General features: G+C 42.1%; 2 protein-coding genes across 4 annotated transcripts in view; one reads left to right on the forward strand and one right to left on the reverse strand.

The window, feature by feature from the left end:
- Nucleotides 1-14789, forward strand: part of LRRC56 (leucine rich repeat containing 56) — a 37636-nt gene extending 22847 nt beyond the window's left edge. The window contains exons 8-14 of the mRNA XM_083601666.1: nt 2772-2949; nt 4372-4569; nt 6378-6442; nt 7828-7958; nt 9912-10105; nt 11205-11574; nt 13129-14789. Of these exons, the coding sequence (XP_083457792.1) occupies nt 2772-2949; nt 4372-4569; nt 6378-6442; nt 7828-7958; nt 9912-10105; nt 11205-11574; nt 13129-13321 (1329 nt within the window). The 3' untranslated portion in view covers nt 13322-14789. The remainder of the gene's footprint in view (nt 1-2771; nt 2950-4371; nt 4570-6377; nt 6443-7827; nt 7959-9911; nt 10106-11204; nt 11575-13128) is intronic.
- A 1680-nt stretch (nt 14790-16469) lies between these two features.
- The window catches only part of LMNTD2 (lamin tail domain containing 2), an 85791-nt gene continuing 84271 nt past the window's right edge, over nt 16470-17989 (reverse strand). For all 3 annotated transcript variants that reach the window (XM_083604190.1, XM_083604189.1, XM_083604188.1), the window contains one exon: nt 16470-16681. In XM_083604190.1, the coding sequence (XP_083460316.1) occupies nt 16535-16681 (147 nt within the window). In that variant the 3' untranslated portion in view covers nt 16470-16534. The remainder of the gene's footprint in view (nt 16682-17989) is intronic.

Here is a 17989-nt window from a genome sequence, read left to right on the forward strand (position 1 = left end):
GAAATAAATAAATAAATGACAACTGACTTAAGCACCCCCAAGCACGGGTTGAGCACTGTGCAACCCAAAGCATATTTGAAGGGAGTTCTGCTGAAATCAGTGGTATGTGTTTATATGAAGATGTTTCAGAAAAGAAAGAAATAATAATGGCTGCCTGGTTTGTGTATTAAGAATGGCCACAGCTTTCATTTTGGTGGCTGCAGTTCAGAACCTATACTCCATGTCAGCTTTGTTCATTTCTAGAATCCCTCTTGCAGGCCACTTTTGGAATTCTCAAGAGATTCAAAGACAATTTGTTGTGTAATGGGGGTCTACTGTGTAAGTAAGATCCTTGCGGCGTACACGGCAAAAATGTGTTCCCCTGGTACATGGGCAGTTTTGTATTGATTGCGCTTGTGGCAGTTTAAGATCAGCAGCCAAAATCCTAGACACATGCCTGCCACAACAGAGAGGGCTTTTTCAGCAGTAGGGAACATGCTAACACCTGGAGTATTGCACATGTCCCATCAACAAAGGCCTTTAGAGGAGCCCCAAAGACTTATTTATTCTCAGCCACATTTGCTTAAATAAGATTTATTGGCCTGCTGAGTTGAATTGGTTTCAGCTATAATTATTTATTGGCGTTCAGTATTGTACTGGACAGTTGGTGGTGGGTTTTTTTTTAAATAATAATAATAATAATTGAAACCACTGCAAAAACAAAACTTTCCCCCTCCATCTTAGCAGCGCTTTCTATGAAAACCTTGTGCTGTTGAAGCAAGGCACGCTCCCACCACTCATAAATGGATTGGGAGCATGTCTTCCCCATCAAAAAGCAACCAGGAGCTCTCTTTATGCTCATGGTTGTTCCTTTATAGGCACATGGGTACCTGTCCTACACCTTATACCCCATATGATGCCTGGTGAGTGGCAGGTGGGTGTTGTTTACAAGGAACAGCCTCGCAGTCCGAACTAGACCTGCAAGCTGGAGATTCCCCTCCTTGCACTGTTGCATCTAAGGCCATGCTTCATATTTGCATACCACCTTCAAATGTAGAAATAATACAAATATATCTTCTAGACTTCATTCCAAACAAGGATAGCTAATAATTCTGCCTGGCCCTTTCTATGAAAAATAAAAATAAAATTACATATACTGATTCGGCTAAATTTACAGCTCTCTCTACAGGCTGTCTGTTTGCTCAGTGTAATTTGATTTCCAGATGAGCTCATCTCTTCCAGACATTAAAACCCAAAGCAACAATCTAATGATGAATGTGGTGGTCTCTATCACAGCTGTTTCAATAGCACTCTGTGTCCATATATGTGTGTGTGTACATGTAATGTGATGCACCCCTCAACCCTGATAGCATTACAGACTTGTAGACTGGAAAACCTATAGGTTGCATATAACGGAAAGCGAATGCACTACGTAAAAAGATTATTTTGTCTTCTGTACTAGGTATTTACCCTATTGTGGGAAAGAATATAGGCCAAAAGTTCATCAGCCAGTCTTAACATTATACAGATGGAGTAGCAGTTTGTAGTTCATTGAAAGTGGGGGAAATATTCCAGGTGCATATATTTACCACTACTGCTACTTTGCTTCAGTTCTCTTGTAGCACTATACAAAATCTAGGGGTGACGCACCCTCCCAGAATCATGCAATCTAAAGGCTGCTCCAGAAGATGCAGTTTTAATGCATGTGTCTAAAGCCATCTGTTAGTAACCAGCAACTGTGGCCTGGGGGCTTAGTCCAGTCCCTAGGGGCTTCCCATCTGGTCCTAGCATAGTGCCTGATCTCAAGGATGCCTCATAATGCAGCTTGTCATTTCTCCTACACAAGATGAGTCATAAGCAAAGAACTCTGACCTCCTCCTCTCCAGCATGTGCAGCAGAGGAGGCTTGGGGGAGTCCTCCCTTTATGGACCCCAGCTGCTCCCTCTTTGCTTGGCCATGGCTGAGTCACAGGAGGCAGTAGATGAGGTGCATAAAGGAGGGGGGGGACAGTAGAAAAGCCTCTCTGGCTGATCACACTTTGCCTTGCCTTAAGCTTGCATAGGAATCGGTTAGTAGGAAGAAAGTAGATGTAGCCCAGTAGTTGCTGACCAGGTTCTAGATTCCTAAATCTTAAAGTGCAAAAGAAAAATGTCATATAGAAAGTGGAGTGAGAGGAAGCTTCTGTAGTCCAGATCTAGAGTGTGTGCCATTCAGTGATGCCCCCTGCAGCATCTACTTTGCTTTTTACTAGAGCCCCGAGAACCACAGACAGCCATACACTTAAAATTAAGGAACAAAGGTGCTTCTGAACATGTGCTCAGCCCTGGATTTTCTTCAGCACCAGAACTAACCAAAATTAGTCCTGTCACACAGCATCCCACTCCTAGTTTTTCTGTAAGGTTTCTTCTTTTCAGCAGACTAATTGTAAGGCCCATCTAGGTGTAAAGTGATGGAGAAAAGGGATATTACACTCTAGTCTCCACACCACAGTTCTAGTCGGAATCAAGCTCTCTGCGCCTGCTAGTTTGGCCTAGATAAACTAGGGATGGTAAAAAAAAGGGGGGGAGGAAGTTAGAAACTCTTGCAAATCTACTGTAAATCATCCAGGACTCTACCAATAGATTACAGTCTACATTCTACCCATCCCTGAACTAGATGAGCTAGTGGACTTTGTTTCATAGTGTCCTTATGTGGTTCCTGCCCACTTCTCAGATTTCCCTCCCCTCTCCCTTGTCAAAATGTGTTTGAAATGACTACACTGAGAAATTTCTGCTTTGGGTTTTTCCCCCTAGGTCCCAGACTACAACTACAGAGCTGAGGTGAAAAAACTCATCCCTCATTTAAAATATTTGGATGAAATACCAGCAGACCAAACTGATCTTCCTTTCCCATGCAAGATGAACAAGGAGTGGCTACTTGTCAAGGAATCCATCAAAGATGGAAGTCTGGTTGAAGAGGCATCTTGTTCAGGCAGGCCAAATTATTACCCAAGGATCCATTTTTGCTGGGGACAATGTTTCAGGGGAAGATAATGTGTACATACATAGGTCCATGCACACTCTCTTGTACGCACCAGAGCCAGGCCTGGTTATCGGGGATAAGAATGGGCAGTAGCTTTTGCAAGAGTGTAAGGGTAGAGTTAGATGTGATAGCAGCAGAAGTGTGTCTTCACACAGAACACTCTAAACAGCTGTAAGACAGAGAGAGATAGGTGTGGGTCCTCTTGTGTGGTAGGTGGGAAAGGAGCTTCAAAGGCCTCCACATCCTGCCCCCCCCCCCCGCCGGCTCTCACACTCTTTTTCTTCTCAAGATTTGCTAGGGGAAAGGTGGCTAGAGATAGTGAAACAAGCAGCAGGCAGTGAAAGGGTTTAGAAGCCTCCCACCTGCTGCTTCGCCATGTTTGAAATTGTCCACCTCACCTCACCAGCAGCAGACAGCATTTGAAAACTTTGGTCTGTCACTGTTAACATCAAGGTTCAGCTGAATACTACCCTGAGGGAGATATTATTATTATTATTATTATTATTATTATTATTATTATTAATATCCCACCCACCTGGCTGGGCTTCCCCAGCCACTCTGGGCGGCTTCCAACAAAATACTAAAATGATTATTGATTATACTGCTTGCAGTGAAATTCATTTCCCAGGAGTTAGACATCCTGAAAATTATGGATTATTATTGTATTTATTTAAAATACTAATGCATTTCCAAAATAACTCATTAAGGCTCCAAAGTACTTTGTCTTTTGTTCCATTCAGAAGTTAATGACCTAGTATTGTGCTGTGTTCTTTGATTAAACTGTTCCTGCTCTTTTCACGAGACCTTCTGGAGATGATGAGAAATTTTAGCTTTGAAAATACAATAATGGTGTACCAACACACACCAATGACTGAAATTATGACATAGATGACAACTTTGTTTGGGGCCATCCTAAATATATATATAAAAAATCAGAGACCAGTTGATACCAAACCAGAACTGGTGGTATATGTTTTGCTAGACTCCCATTCCATAATTTTTACCTAAATGTGGAAACCCTATAGCTGGATCCAAAAATACTTCAACTGTTATTTAAGTCATTGCCATTTCAAAGTTGGTTCTGAATACCTGCTCCCATACTTGCATTCTAAGCTTTTTTCTATACCTTGCTGTCAGATATTTACATCTCTACAGAACCAGGGTGGCTGGAAGATGACACTGACAATGAAGAAAGCTAGCCCTCTCGAGGCTCCAACAGGATAGCGCATGAGCGCCAACATTACTTTAGAATACGGAAAAGAATTTCCTTTGCTCTGCTCATTATCACTGCTTTGCTAAACTGAACATTTATACCATCTTATTATGTGTTGCAATATCTCACTGAACTCCCCCCCCCATCACCCTGTTTAGATTCTTATTTAGGACCTGTAGCAAGAAGGCCCGGCTCTGCTGTGAGACCTGCCATAACTCAGCTCTTATCAGCTTCTCGACCTCAGGTTCCACAAAGACCACTTAGCGCCCACTTGCTCTCTGGTAGTAGCACCCTCCTGGAGGCTACCATCTGTGATGAGATGTTGCCTGAAGATGATGCCAGTGACTTGACACATGGTAATGGAATACCTGGTGCCATTCTTGCCTAACCTCCCATTTGCAAACCTCTCTTCCAAAAGCATGTGTGCATGTACACAGATGATTTAAAAGCATTCTTGCTCTCCCATATATTTCCTTGAATGACATGTATGTGCATTGGGCACAGATTTTTGTATATCTCTTTCAGTTAATATGACCCTGGAAATATGCACAGTGGGTTAAAAGGCATTGTTTGATGGCTCAAACTTCATTTCATTTCATTTATATTATTGCTGGCCTTCAGTAGGATGATCCACTATGTCATAGTGAGTTTGTCCCCAGCTTTCTTACCATACAGATAGACAAACTTATGCTTTACAGTGACTAGATGTAAAGAGACCACTTGATTATTATGTTGTCTTCAGCTGAGCAAGATGAGATTTGTCCATTATTACTATCTCCACCTCAGCTCACCTTTGCATGCTATTCAGTGGTGTCGAAGCAGTAGCTGTGCACCAATAGTTAAACCAAAATGGGAAAGTCTACTACTTCCTTTCCCTAAATATGAAAAGCAATGAATGAGCCAGCTGTATTGTTGAATATGTTAAAGGGAATAAGCAGATAGCATGCATAACAGTCGCCCATTGTTCTTTCTCTTGCAGTCCTCTTTTGCCTGCTCATAACCCTTCTTTAGCTGGCTACATATTTGCTCCTTTACGATTCCCATGATGCTTGATCCTATGCTGCTATTAAGCTTTTCCCTTGGGGGACCAATTTTCACCTGAATTGTGGGAGAATTTTCTCTCCCTGGAAACCCCCTCCCTCCACTGTGCCTTGTGCTGCTCAGCTGCCTGGGAAACCAATAAGAATGGTGAAAAGAGGGGGTTCAACTGAAGAAAAAAGTTGATCTTTATCTGTAGCTCTCCCCCTTCCTGCCGCTCTGCTGATCAGTAGGAGAGTACATTGCAGACCATGTAAGATTATGCAGTGGGTCAGAAGCAATCCAGGGAATGCAGATTGCCCACGTCTGGACAAGACATAGGGGGAAAAATGCATATATTTTTTTTTAGATTATGCATATTGACCAAAGAATGTGGTCAAGAATATTAAAAAATGCAGTCACATTTCCTAAGGCCTGTTGGGAGAATATGTATATATTCACCAGTGTTGAAGAAATGATTCTTCAGCATCAACTTCATTGGACTGGCCATGTTGTTTGAGCAACTACTCTATTCCAAACTTAATAATGGAAAGCGTAATGTGGTGGTCAACAAAAGAGGTTTAAAGACTCTCTCAAGGCAAATCTTTAAAAATGTAGTATAAACACCAACAATTGGGAAACACTGGCCTGCGAGCACTCCAGTTGGAGAATAGCCTTTACCAAAGGTGTCATGGACTTTGAAGATGCTTGAACTGAGGACGAAAGGGAGATACGCGCTAAGAGGAAGGCGCGCTTGGCAAACCCTCACCATGATCAACTCCCACCCGGAAACCTATGTCCCCACTGTGGAAGGATGTGCGGATCCAGAATTGGTCTCCACAGTCACTTACAGACTCACTGTTAATACCGTGTTCATGGAAGACAATCTTACTCGGCTACGAGTGATCGCCAAAGAAGAAGAAGACCAGGAATTGTGCACAAGTCCCTATTCATGGAAAGATTATGGACATATTTTCCATGACACTTGGTGAATGTGCTCAATGCCTGGTTGTTATGCACATTAACCATACAACTTGCATTCCCCTTAACATACCAGTATATAAGCAAATGGGATGACGGTATAGGAAGATTTCTGTGGCTATGAAATCGTAAACTGGAACAAACCCTCTTACTTTTCTTTTTCCAGGTGTCAGCAGAGTTATTTGTGGGAACCCCATCAAAGCTCTTCATGCACGGAGACAGAAACTAGGTGTAGGTTTTCTTTCATATGTAATTTCTTTTTTCTTTTTTTCTTGGCAAGCCAGCATGTCATTAATTCTAGGGAGATAAAAGCTGAAGAGTTCTATAGAATTCCATAGATTTCTACTGTGTAGAAGACCATTATGAGAAGAAACAAACTTTGAAAAAAGTTAATTGCATGTCTGTACAGCTCAAGCTGCAAGGTGGTGTAGGGCCTCCCATTGTGGGGTGGGATGCCAGCACATGAGAACATAGAGAAGTGACAGACATCTATCTAAACTATCACTGCATCCCACTAAACTGCTGTCTACTTTAATGGAGAAAATAAAACATTGTGCTTCAAGACACTGGGTTTCTCCGCAGTTACGTTTCCTCCTCTCCTTCCAGGCACAGTCCACACTTTAAAGCTGCATGTCTGAGTGTCCTTTTTTGCTTCAGAGATTTCCCTGTGAAATTCCGCTCTCTGAAGCTCAATTGGAGCAAATGGCAATCCACTTAAAAACCGAATTGATGTTTGCTCCAACAGGAAAAGCTCCAGGGCAAACACAACAACAATTGGGCACAGAACTTTTAAGCTTGGACCTGTGCCTGGAAAGTGTGGATAAGTATATTGTTGCAGTGAAGGGGTTTATAACAGGTATGTGTATCTGTGCTCAGAACACATAGATGTGTGTTCTGAGTCCTTTATTTTATATTTCCTACTGGGTAGTTATTTTAACTTCATAAAGTCTTGATTTATTTTTATTAAAGAACACCTAGAAGTGCACTGTGTGTGTATACACATGGAGTGGGTTTTTGTTTTTTGTTTGCCACACACAACATCTTCTGGTTCTCTCTGCAATATAGACATCATCCTTCATACAACCCTTGCCTCATAATTATGGGCATTTTACAAATTATTATATAAAATCTACCTTGTGTCTTGGTCAGGCTGGGCTTCAGAGTGGCCTTGCACACGATGGAAGCCCACTGTGAAAGCTGATAGGGGCATTGCTGAGGGGAGAATCACAGCAGGGTGCCCTGTCTCTCCTCAGTTCCTTGAATAATGATGGGTGCTGATGAAGGAAAGGACACTGCTAGGTCACCACCATTAAACAAGCAACAGGTGGAATTGCCCTGGAAGCAGCCTGTCTGGCCCTGCTGCTCCTTCATCCTGCAGTTGTCCACCAGTCCATGTACCCCACCCCATCTTTTGTGGCTCCACAGCAGTAGCCCGGTGGTGTCGCATGCACTGGCCGCAATAAGAGGAATTCTTTACCTCAGAAAATGGTTGCGAGAGGAAAATTAACTTGTAAAAAACAAACAAACAATCTGTGGTCTTGGAGAAATGAGAAGTTTTCAGTCAAATATATAGTGAACAGCAGATGTGTTCTGACATTATTTCACCTATGTTGTAGCCTACAGTAATGAACCTGTTTCAGCCACCAAGTCAGCTGGCAGTACATCCCTTTGGCATTGAAGAAACTGATTATGTAAATACGGATGACATCTATGCTGAGCTGAAACTCCTGAAAGAGCATCACCTCCAGTAAGAGTTCAAATTTAGTCTTATTAAGACAGTTTGTCAAGTGACCTACTCCCCAGATAAAGCAACCAGTGAGCACTGTATGGAATGAACACTCAACTATAAGCTGACTTGCTTCTGTCCAGGCCATGACCTAGGCGCAGGATACCTTAAGGATCACCTCCTCCTATACAAGCCTGAGTGCTGCCTAAGATCTGATGGAGAGCCCCTTCTCTATGTCTCTGTTGTAGTGAAGGTACTGTTGTTGGGGAAAAGAGAGAGGGAATTCTAAGGGGTTGTACCTAAATAGTGGAATACTTTGTCCCATGAGGCTCAGTTGGCCCCTTCTCATGGTATTTTGCCTTGGCCAAAACTTTACTGTATTTGATTTTTATTATCTTTTTTTTTACCAGCTTTTTCTGTTCTATCTGTTGCACCTGTCTTTAATTGTGTGTGGGGGTTTTTTTAAAATAGTATTGGATTTTATAGCAGTATTAATTGTTGCTATCTACCCTCAGCGATGTATAAGCACTAGAAGGGCAGAATATAAATATTTAAATATATATTCTGATTAAAATTATTAAATAAACATTGCAAAATACCAAATGGAATAAAGAAGTTGGTAATATCAACCGTTAGCTTCTTTTCAGAAAACCTGTCTTGCTCCAAGATGCTCTGTGCTGCATCTCTTAGACCATTCTAAACACACACAAAGCTTAAGGCATGTGAACTATGGAAACTTTTGTGACCCAGCACATTTACCCCATTTTTAAGGACCCTTGCTCACTAGATTATCCTGTTCTCTAAATTAGCATATGAAAGTTTAGTTCTCTGCCTGTTTCTTCTCACTGAGATAAGATAAGCACTTAAGCCACCTTGTGGCAGTTCTGAGGAATTGCCCTTCACACTTAAATTCTGATGTAATCTGTTCCCAGAACTGATTTGTCACCTGTTAAGTCAAGATGTTCTTCCCACGGATGAGGTAGTCTCTTTTTACAGATTGGAAAACAAAGGCTGTACTAACAGAGATTCCCTGCAGACTATGTTGTACATCGGGAATAGGGAACCTATAGCCCTCCAACTGTTGGGGTACAACTCCCATCAGCCCCAGCCAGAATGGCCAATAGTTGGCATGATGAGCATTATAGTGCAGCAAACATCTAGAGGGCACCAAGTAACCATTCCCTGCTGTACATCTTTGGCTCACATCGTTGCCGTCAGTCAACCTTGCTGCTCACCTTGGAAAATTGTCATGCCAGCATGATTGCTGTATGTCTGGAAGGAATGGTGTAGGCAAGGCTTTTCCTCCATCTCATCAATCTTTCTTTCAGGGTTTTTGTCCTATGTTTCAAATTTAGCATTCAAGTGCAATGGGGAGTTCCTGTGTCTATCTGTGTGATGCGACACACACCTACACCCACACCCACTTTTTAAAAATTGTGTTAATTTATTCACAAAAATTTTAAATTACTTTACAACTGCTGCTTCAAAAGCAGTTAACCAAACAACGAAATAAAGCCTCTTGAAACCATCCTATGAAAATTCATATCAAAGCTAAAAATAAAAACACATAAAATGGGGCTAATTTTCAAAAGTACAGAATAGTCTCCATCCATTTCTATAATGCCATGAGAGGGAGCCAAATGAACAGCTCCCAGAAGCGAGTTCCAAAGCTTTCAGAAGAGTTTTTGGTGGAAGCTTTCTCTTTGTGGCATTTCTTCCAAAAAGAGACTTGCCAAAGCTCAAGTCTGAACATCATCTAAAAGTGTTGCGAGAATACAGTGCCAGGGTTAAAGCTTGTCTCCAAAGGAGTATTGTAACATGGAGTATTTTACTCTTACTTAGATATGGTCATTATATATCTTAAATCTATAGGTTTTTTGTGTGTAGTGCATTATGTTTTTTTAATGTGTTGAAACATGTGGTTCGGATAGGGCAGGAAGAAAATCAAACTTACTAGCATCAAATTTCTGCCAGGCACCTACAAGCTCTCCAAAGGGCAAATTCTCCCCAGGAGCTAAAAACAACACCAACATTAAGTGAGGAGGAGGAACACTACAGCCTGAGTGACAGCTGTGATGAAGATCTGAAAGAAGCCACTCAGGAGGAGATCATGGAAATCACATCATCAGATTCTTCTTGTCAGTCCCGTCTTTCTCAGTCGTCATCAGGTACATTATCCAAATGATTAATGCACCCCTTGTTACTGACAAGTAACAGCAATTATATGCCTGCCTTAGGTTTTGTAGTTCTAACGTTCCTGTGATATGTATGTATCTTTGGCAAATTTCCGTTTTCTCTGTCAAAAATATGTCCATGGAGTTATCTTTCCTATCATTTTCTTCTGAGATACACACATGGGGATTTTTCTGGCTAACAAAATAAGCACAGATTGGCTTGAGTAATTATTTTAGCAAACTTCCTATTTGAGATAACTATGCTTAAAAGAATCACAAGACCCGAAGCAAGTGCTCAGAAGAGAAATAATGCTAACTTGTATCAACATTTTATTTGTAATCAGATTACAATATTTTTGTCCCTGCCTTCCAATTTCAGAATATGAAGGCAAGGAAGAAAGAGAGAGACAAAGCAGGTTATGATGGCAAGGTTCCAGAGCATGACAGGGAGGTGCATGGGAAGAAGCAATTCTGATCATTTAAACTACTGGAAGCCATAGGAGATCAAGATTTCCTTTGATTTCCCATGATTGAATGCCTGCCTACTTTCCAACTTTCCACAGTACCTGTTGGGTTTTGTAACAAACACCAAGATTCTTTAGAAGTTGTACCAAGTAGAACGTATAGTGTGGAACAGAGAGCTTTTCCCATTCAATCTTTGTAACTTGAATGATGGGAGAGTTCAACTCATACTGACATTCTGTGTACACTGCATAGGGAGTGAGTGCCATTCCATTTAGTGGGACTTAATTCTGTGTAAACGTGCACTGAATTATACTACCAGTGTTTTAATATTTTGAAACCTCTCATAGCTAAATAGATGGAAATTCAGGCCATTCTAATAAGAACAAGAGTTCCTGGTCTAAACCCACCTCAGTTCATGAAAGCCTCTTAACTACAGTTGTTGTTCTTGTTGTTGTCGACATCTGTCTGTCTCAGGAGACAATGGAGGAGTTCGCCTTTGGGGGTGAAGTCAAACTCAAACTGTTGGAAGGTTACAGCACCTGTGTTTGCTGATTTATGCTCTCAAGTGGATGGGAGTGAAATTACATGCTCTGCTTCTAAATTGCTGTGCTTTCCCTTTGCATTTCAGATTCATTGCACATCCAGGAAAATTCATTGCCCACCATTATAAAGCGCTCTATTGTACCCTCTCCTCCAAAAAGTCCCTCGCCTGCATTCATACAGCGAGTGAGAACTGAGTTTGTTGGAGCTAGACGCCTGAAAGTGCACAGTTCAGAAAAGGCAGTTCTACCGAAGCCACAGCCTTCATCAACTCAGAACAGTGATACAGTGCAGAATGTGTTTGAGAAGACTACTGTTCAGAGTCTCAGCAGAAAACCTGATTTCTCCTTATCTGATACATCTATCTTAAGTCAGAGGCATAGGACTTTTGGCCCCGACAGCAAGCAGACCAAGAGACCTGTTTCAGGACCAGCAACAATTGGACCAACAAACATCAGGTTGGTATACCTAGGTAGCTCTTTCACTAGGATTGCTAAACCAAATGGAACAAATCCACATGGGATAAAGGCTGCTTCATAACATCCAGGATGGAGTGAACTGTGCTTTAAAGTTTAACCCATTGGCTTTGGTTTTAAGCATACCTAACTCTCTCTCTCAAGAGTGTGATTGCAGGCTTTTGATCTTATACTTACTGCTTGGTTTTCTGTTTTGGGTGGTGTTATCCTTCTCAAAATGAGTTCCAAGAAGCTTCATTTGACAACTTGCATCTAAGATTAGCTTCAGCTGTTCAGCACCTGTCCACTGCACATCTCCCTTTCATAGATTAACAATGGATCTATCTATCTATCTACCCTGCTTTTCAGAAAAAAATTGTCTCAACAGGTCAGCACAAGGAGGACCATCTGGGAGGTTTGGAGGTTCCTCTATATACTCTTCCTCTTGCAGACGCATCAGCCTATAGTTCAAGCTAAGTTGCACCTGACACTTGCAACATATTCTCCCTTATTATTACTTCTTCTTCTTCTTCTTCTTCTTCTTCTTCTTATTATTATTATTATTATTATTACATTTATCCATAATTTACTATGTAAAATGTCTCAAAGCAATTCACAGTTGAAAAAAAAAATACAAAGGCAAGTATTTAAAACAACATCAAAAGAATAAAACAACATTATTTACCCAAAGTGCTCATCCTGCAGTATTATATAAAGATATGAATCCTACACCACCCAGCTAAATGACAAACACCAAAAACAGCTAGGTGCCATATGAGCCCAGTTAAGAACCAAATGCTAGGGTAAACAATGCCTTTGGCTGGCACCTAAAAGTTAACAATGATGGCATCAGTCATATCTCCCTAGGGAGAAGATTGCATAACCATCACTGAAAAGACCTGTTCTCACGTTGCCACATTCCACACATTCACAGACTCTGGATAGGCTCATATGAGGAGAGACAGTCTCTAAGGTACTGAGGTCTGAGTTACATCAGTCTTTGTAGATGAAAACCAGCACTTCAAACTGAGACTAAAAACTAATGGGAAGGGCAGCCAATGCATTTTGGGCAGGATCAGTGTTGTATGCCTTCTACTCCCAGTTGACAATCTGGCTTCTGAATTCTGCACTAGCTGCAGTTTACAAATTATCTTCAAAGGTAGCTGCATGTATGATAAAACACATTGCAGTAATCTAGCCTAAAGGTTATCATATCATAGACTACAGAAGCAAGGCTATCCCAGTCCAGAGCGGGCTGCAGCTGGGCCACCAGTCAAAGCTGATGGAAGGTACTCTGTGCCACCAAGGCCACTTGTGCTTCCAGTGACAGTAATGGGTCTACAGGTACCCCCAAGCTGCATGCTATATACTGTATCTCTGTAACTGAGTGGTGTGTTGTTCTCCATGCTAATGAGGTGGGACATAGGGGGTACAGAAGAGGTTTTATCCCTCTTTGTTGCATCCAGCGCAGGAGGTTTAAGTGACTATGCAATTCTAGCTTAGTCTCTGAAACATATTTGTGCCAACTCACTGTACTCTGGTGTTTCTTGTTTTCAGAGCCTCTGTAGATAGAAAGCTCCTCAAGATGATCAACTCTCATCAACCTGCTGTTCGCTCATGCACAAAAATGCCAGAGGGACTTGCAGTTCTGAACGTGGTCCGCCCTCTGACTGCCAAGGCTGCCCTGCAGAGCTTGCCGAGCAAGCCAAATATCTCAATGACGGCTCAAAGCAAGACTCCCAAATTGTAGGAAATGCCCTCAGCAGCTGTGCGTATGTTGTTGCCAAGTCACAGACGCTTTCAGCTGCTTTCTGTGTTTCCCATCTTCCTATGAGCAACACAGGCTGGCTTCTCTGACTCATCGCGATCTCTGAACACAGTAGTGCCCTAGGTAAGCAAAGCAGTTTAAATAAACAATTTGATTGACCTCAAACAGAACTGCTGCTGCGAATGGAGAATCTGCAACTCCCCTATCAACCATTTTGGCAGCTTCTGCAAAAGGAGGAATGAAAGCTTGTGCCGCCATAGCCCTTTCAAGTGGCTGTATGCCTAATGTTTACAGCAGCTGCGTGCCTGGCCTCATGGCCAGGGTGGCCCCTTTGACTCATCCAGTGGGAGGAAGGTACAGACCATCCTTCAGCATTCCCTCAGGTATCCAGCTGCAGCTACTTCCATGTGTCCAACTGCTGTCAAAGGGATGCAGTCCCTCTTGTGAAATCACACAACAGACTGGGAAAGCTGTGTAGAATGGAATTGAGTGTGCTTTGAGCAGGACTCTCGCTTTCAGAGCACATCCTTGATTCAGGCACGAACTTGGATTCCACGTTGATGTAGAAACACTCCATCTTGCTTGAAATCATTCTTCTCTATTCTTTTTAGCGGGGAAAACTCAGTAGTTCAGAGGGAGTTTGGGAGAGGGGGATTGAGCACATCACTTTGTTTTTTTGTACTTGGAAGGAACTCCTGATGCTCATCCAGAATGCTGTCATACAGATATACCTGAATTGGGTGGGTTGTGTTTTCTCCAAGCCAGATGTCCGTTGTAAATATATTTGCAGTGGACAAGGTTGATTCCCAACAATCTCTCCTTTACCTCATCTTTTTCAAGCATTTTTACCACAAATGTATTTGCAATCAAATGTTCTGTAACTTTTTTTTACAAGATCAGTTTTAAAGGAATACAAGAATATGTGTGTGCGTGCATGTGCTTGTCTGCACGTGCGTGCATGCGCACACACACACACACATATTCAACCACTGCAGGGAGCTTACTCTACTTTTAATAACATTTATTCTGCTTTAGAATACAATATGAAATGCTATGAACTGGTATAATCTGATCTGGTTTGCATAACAATGTAAACAATTCCACCAGGCCCCAGGTATGACATCTTATGGATAAAGTCAACACGTGAGCAGGCATTCACAGACGTTGCAAGCAGCAGTGGTTGTGAGCATGTCAGCAGGAGAAAGCATGCTGCCACAATCATGGGAATTGCTGCTGTCTGCATATGTGATAGTCAAGTTCACACTGTATATTTGTCCACACGAATCCCAAGGACAGTTGGGACTGCTTGCAAGTGGAACAAAAGCTATGTATGAACTGGCACTCAAGACAGGTATACTTCAACAATTATTGTGAATATTTTGAAACTAAGTACTGTAATTGTTTAAATTATTTTCTGGAAGAGTATTTATAATACATGAATTATGCAGCATCCCAATCTGTAGGTCATTTCTTTCTAGTAGAATGTTTGAAATGCATAATGGAGCTGAAACCAAGAACGTTCACACCATATCTTCAGCTTGTCCTTTGAAGCCAAAACATTTAAAGAATATAAGAAGATTTGGGACATTCACACCCTCAGAAGGCATGCATTTCTGCAGTAAATGGAGCAGGGGATTGTAGGAGTAAAATCAAAATTCATAGAATGGTGGTTCCCAGAAAATGTGTAAAATTGGCCTTGGCAAAACATGCACCATTTAAGCCAGCTTCCTTCTTTACACCAGTCTCTCACTTTGCAATCATAATTAAAATTCTCCTCTGTATATAAATGGTGAGAGAGCAGGGGTAGCCAATATGGTGCACTCCAGATGTTAGACTCCAACCCTCATCAACCCCAACCATCATGGTCAATGGTGGGCATTAAAATTCAGCAACATCTAGTGGGCACCACTTTCGCTACCCTTGGTATGGGGGAGACCAGCAAGTCTGACACACAATACTCCCAAGTAGCACTGGATGTGACCACAAGAATTCTGGGCAAAATTACCCAAAATTACCCAATCACATCCAATTTTAATAGGAAAAAAGCATATGGGAGAGAGGTGCTGTATCGTCCCTCAACCATGATGTACTGCAGTCATCCTCCCAAATGTTTTCTTCCAGCTGGGCTCACTTCCAATCTGTCTCTTTTTATGTGGTAATCTATGTTTAAAGACATGCCTAGATTGCCCCAAATGCCAAATTATTTTCCCAGTCCCCAGTTAATGTGTGAGTTTTATGTTGCTCCAAAGCCAACTAACAATATTGTTTGGGCCACCCCAATCTCTGCCAAGCGATAGTAAGAGATTTCAGGGGATTTGGCATTTAACCAAGGTTGTGTTTCTGTTGGGAAATCAAGGCGCAGCGGAGACTAGTGTCTTTATGAAATATGGTTTATTCTACACCTGGGTTTTGATGAAGAGAGAGAGTTCATGGCATTTACATCACAAGAGGGACTTGTCTTTCCCAGCAGTGCAGCCTTGGATTCAGAGGCATCCCAAGCACCTTCCCCATGTCTCTTTCTAACAGCCTGCTGTTCTGCCCACTTCCTGCCCCTTCTTTCCAGAAACCCCAAAACGTCTGTGGCAAAAGGATGCCCTCTCTTCCTGTGCTGACATCACGCCCCACTGTTACCCTGGGGACCTCCCCCTCTCAACTTTGCTATTGTCTTCTGCTAACTTAATACACGGCTGGGGGAAAGGACACCATCTGGATGATCAATTGTTCTTAATGGACTGGTACTTCGTTATTTTATTTATTAAATTTGTATACTGCCCTCTATCCATAGACCTGAGAGTGGTTCACAACATAAAAACGGTTCTCCTGTTCTTAATGGCATCGATGCTATCAGCAGTCTCCTGAACTGGTTCAGCATGAGTTTTTTCACTCGCCTGGCATCTTTCCTTCATACTTCAAAAAATTAGGGGTAAATTCTACCACTTTGCTAAATTTAAGATAATGGGGAGTCTGCCAAATTCCTAGCAATATGTAGCTTTACTTCTTTTCTCTGCCTCCTTTCCCATCACCATTAATGTGGTGCTTCTTGTCTTATGCCTTCCAAGATAGTTAAGTTGGCACAAAGAACTGCCTCGGAATTGGAAGGGAAAGTCACAAAGATACATGCCAGGCAAACTGCAGAGTTGTGCTGTGTATTTAAAGCCATGCAAACCACCTTTGCTGCTGACATTCATCAGCATGTCATCTAGCAGGACAGTACCTCCTTAAGTGCAGATCAGTGATAGTGGGCATGTAAGTCATATGCTTGAAGCCATATCTTGAGCGAGCACTCCTCTGTCCTATCAGGGACACCATGGGAAGTGTAGTATCCAGCGTAGTCTTGAATTCCTGAAAAAAGGACACTGCTGTTACCAAAAGATAGCAGCATTTAAAAGCAGGTGTGTGTGGCTGGCGTTTGCCTTCAGTACTTTGTTAAATATAATTATACACTTTATCCAAGCCCAATACTCTGCTACTAAAACTAAATTACACGTAACAGTCATAGAAACTCTAAAGAGGAATCTTGGGCATAGCACTGTTTGGTGTTGTGATTGTTTCATTGTTGGCTGTTTTGTGACTTTTGGTGTGTCATCTAAACAGAAAAAGGTGAGCTTCACAAGCACGACAGAGAGGGGGAAATCAGATCAAGCAACCTTGTGTTGCACCTCATTATCCCTGTCTGTCTGTCTCTCTATCTGTCACACACACAGAGAGAGAGAGCGCGTACATATGTTACCTGGATGTGATTTTAGTACAGCATACCCTTCCCGCCGCAGCGGTACCATTTATCTACTTGCACTGGTGTGCTTCGAACTGCTAGGTTGGCAGAAGCTGGGGCAGAGCAATGCGAGCTCACCCCGTCCCAGGGATTCAAACCGTCAACCTTCTGATTGGCAAGTCCAAGAGGCTCAGTAGTTTAGACCACAGCACCACCCACGTCCGCCGCAATGCTGTTTCCGTGCTTCCGTCACGGTGTTCCGTTGCACCAGTAGCAGTTTAGTCATGCTGGCCACATGACCTGGAAAGCTGTCTGTGGACAAATGCCGGCTCCTTTGGCCTGAAGTGAGCTGAGTGCTTTACCCCAATAGTCACCTTTGACTGGACTTAACTGTCCAGGGGTCCTTTACCTTTACCTTAGTATAGCATACTACTCAAATCAGCAAGCATAGTCCATAACCTGTTATTATAGGATGAATGCTCCATATGTATGATGTGTTAGCGGCAGTGAAATCTATTAACATCTGCCCTTTTGTGGAAGTGTTGAAAGTATCAAAGCCTTTCCCACTCTTAAATATATCCAAGACCTCTGCCCAAAGGAGGATAAAGATTTCTCCTTTTTCAAATTTGGCAGAGAAAAGAGGAACATATTTGTCAAAGTCGCACAACAGACCTGTGACACAAGCTAGAGGCAAAAACATCTACTTAACTCACTAGAAGTTAGGAATCTAAATGCCATTTATTTATTTGCCTTTGAAAAAATTGCCACCTTAATTCTACTAAAATACTAACTGGTTGTGCAGGGGGAGACAGGGAAGCAGAGCAATTTAATTCCTCCACTAAGGATTAGCAGTAACATTTTTTTCCTAATATAAGGTCTGCCAAACAGCCTCTCTGTTCATCTAATTTTCAAGGTTCCTGGAAAAGGCACATTACATG

The sequence above is a fragment of the Podarcis filfolensis genome (genome assembly GCF_964270895.1).
Source record: "Podarcis filfolensis genome assembly, chromosome: 1".
NCBI lineage: Eukaryota > Metazoa > Chordata > Lepidosauria > Squamata > Lacertidae > Podarcis > Podarcis filfolensis.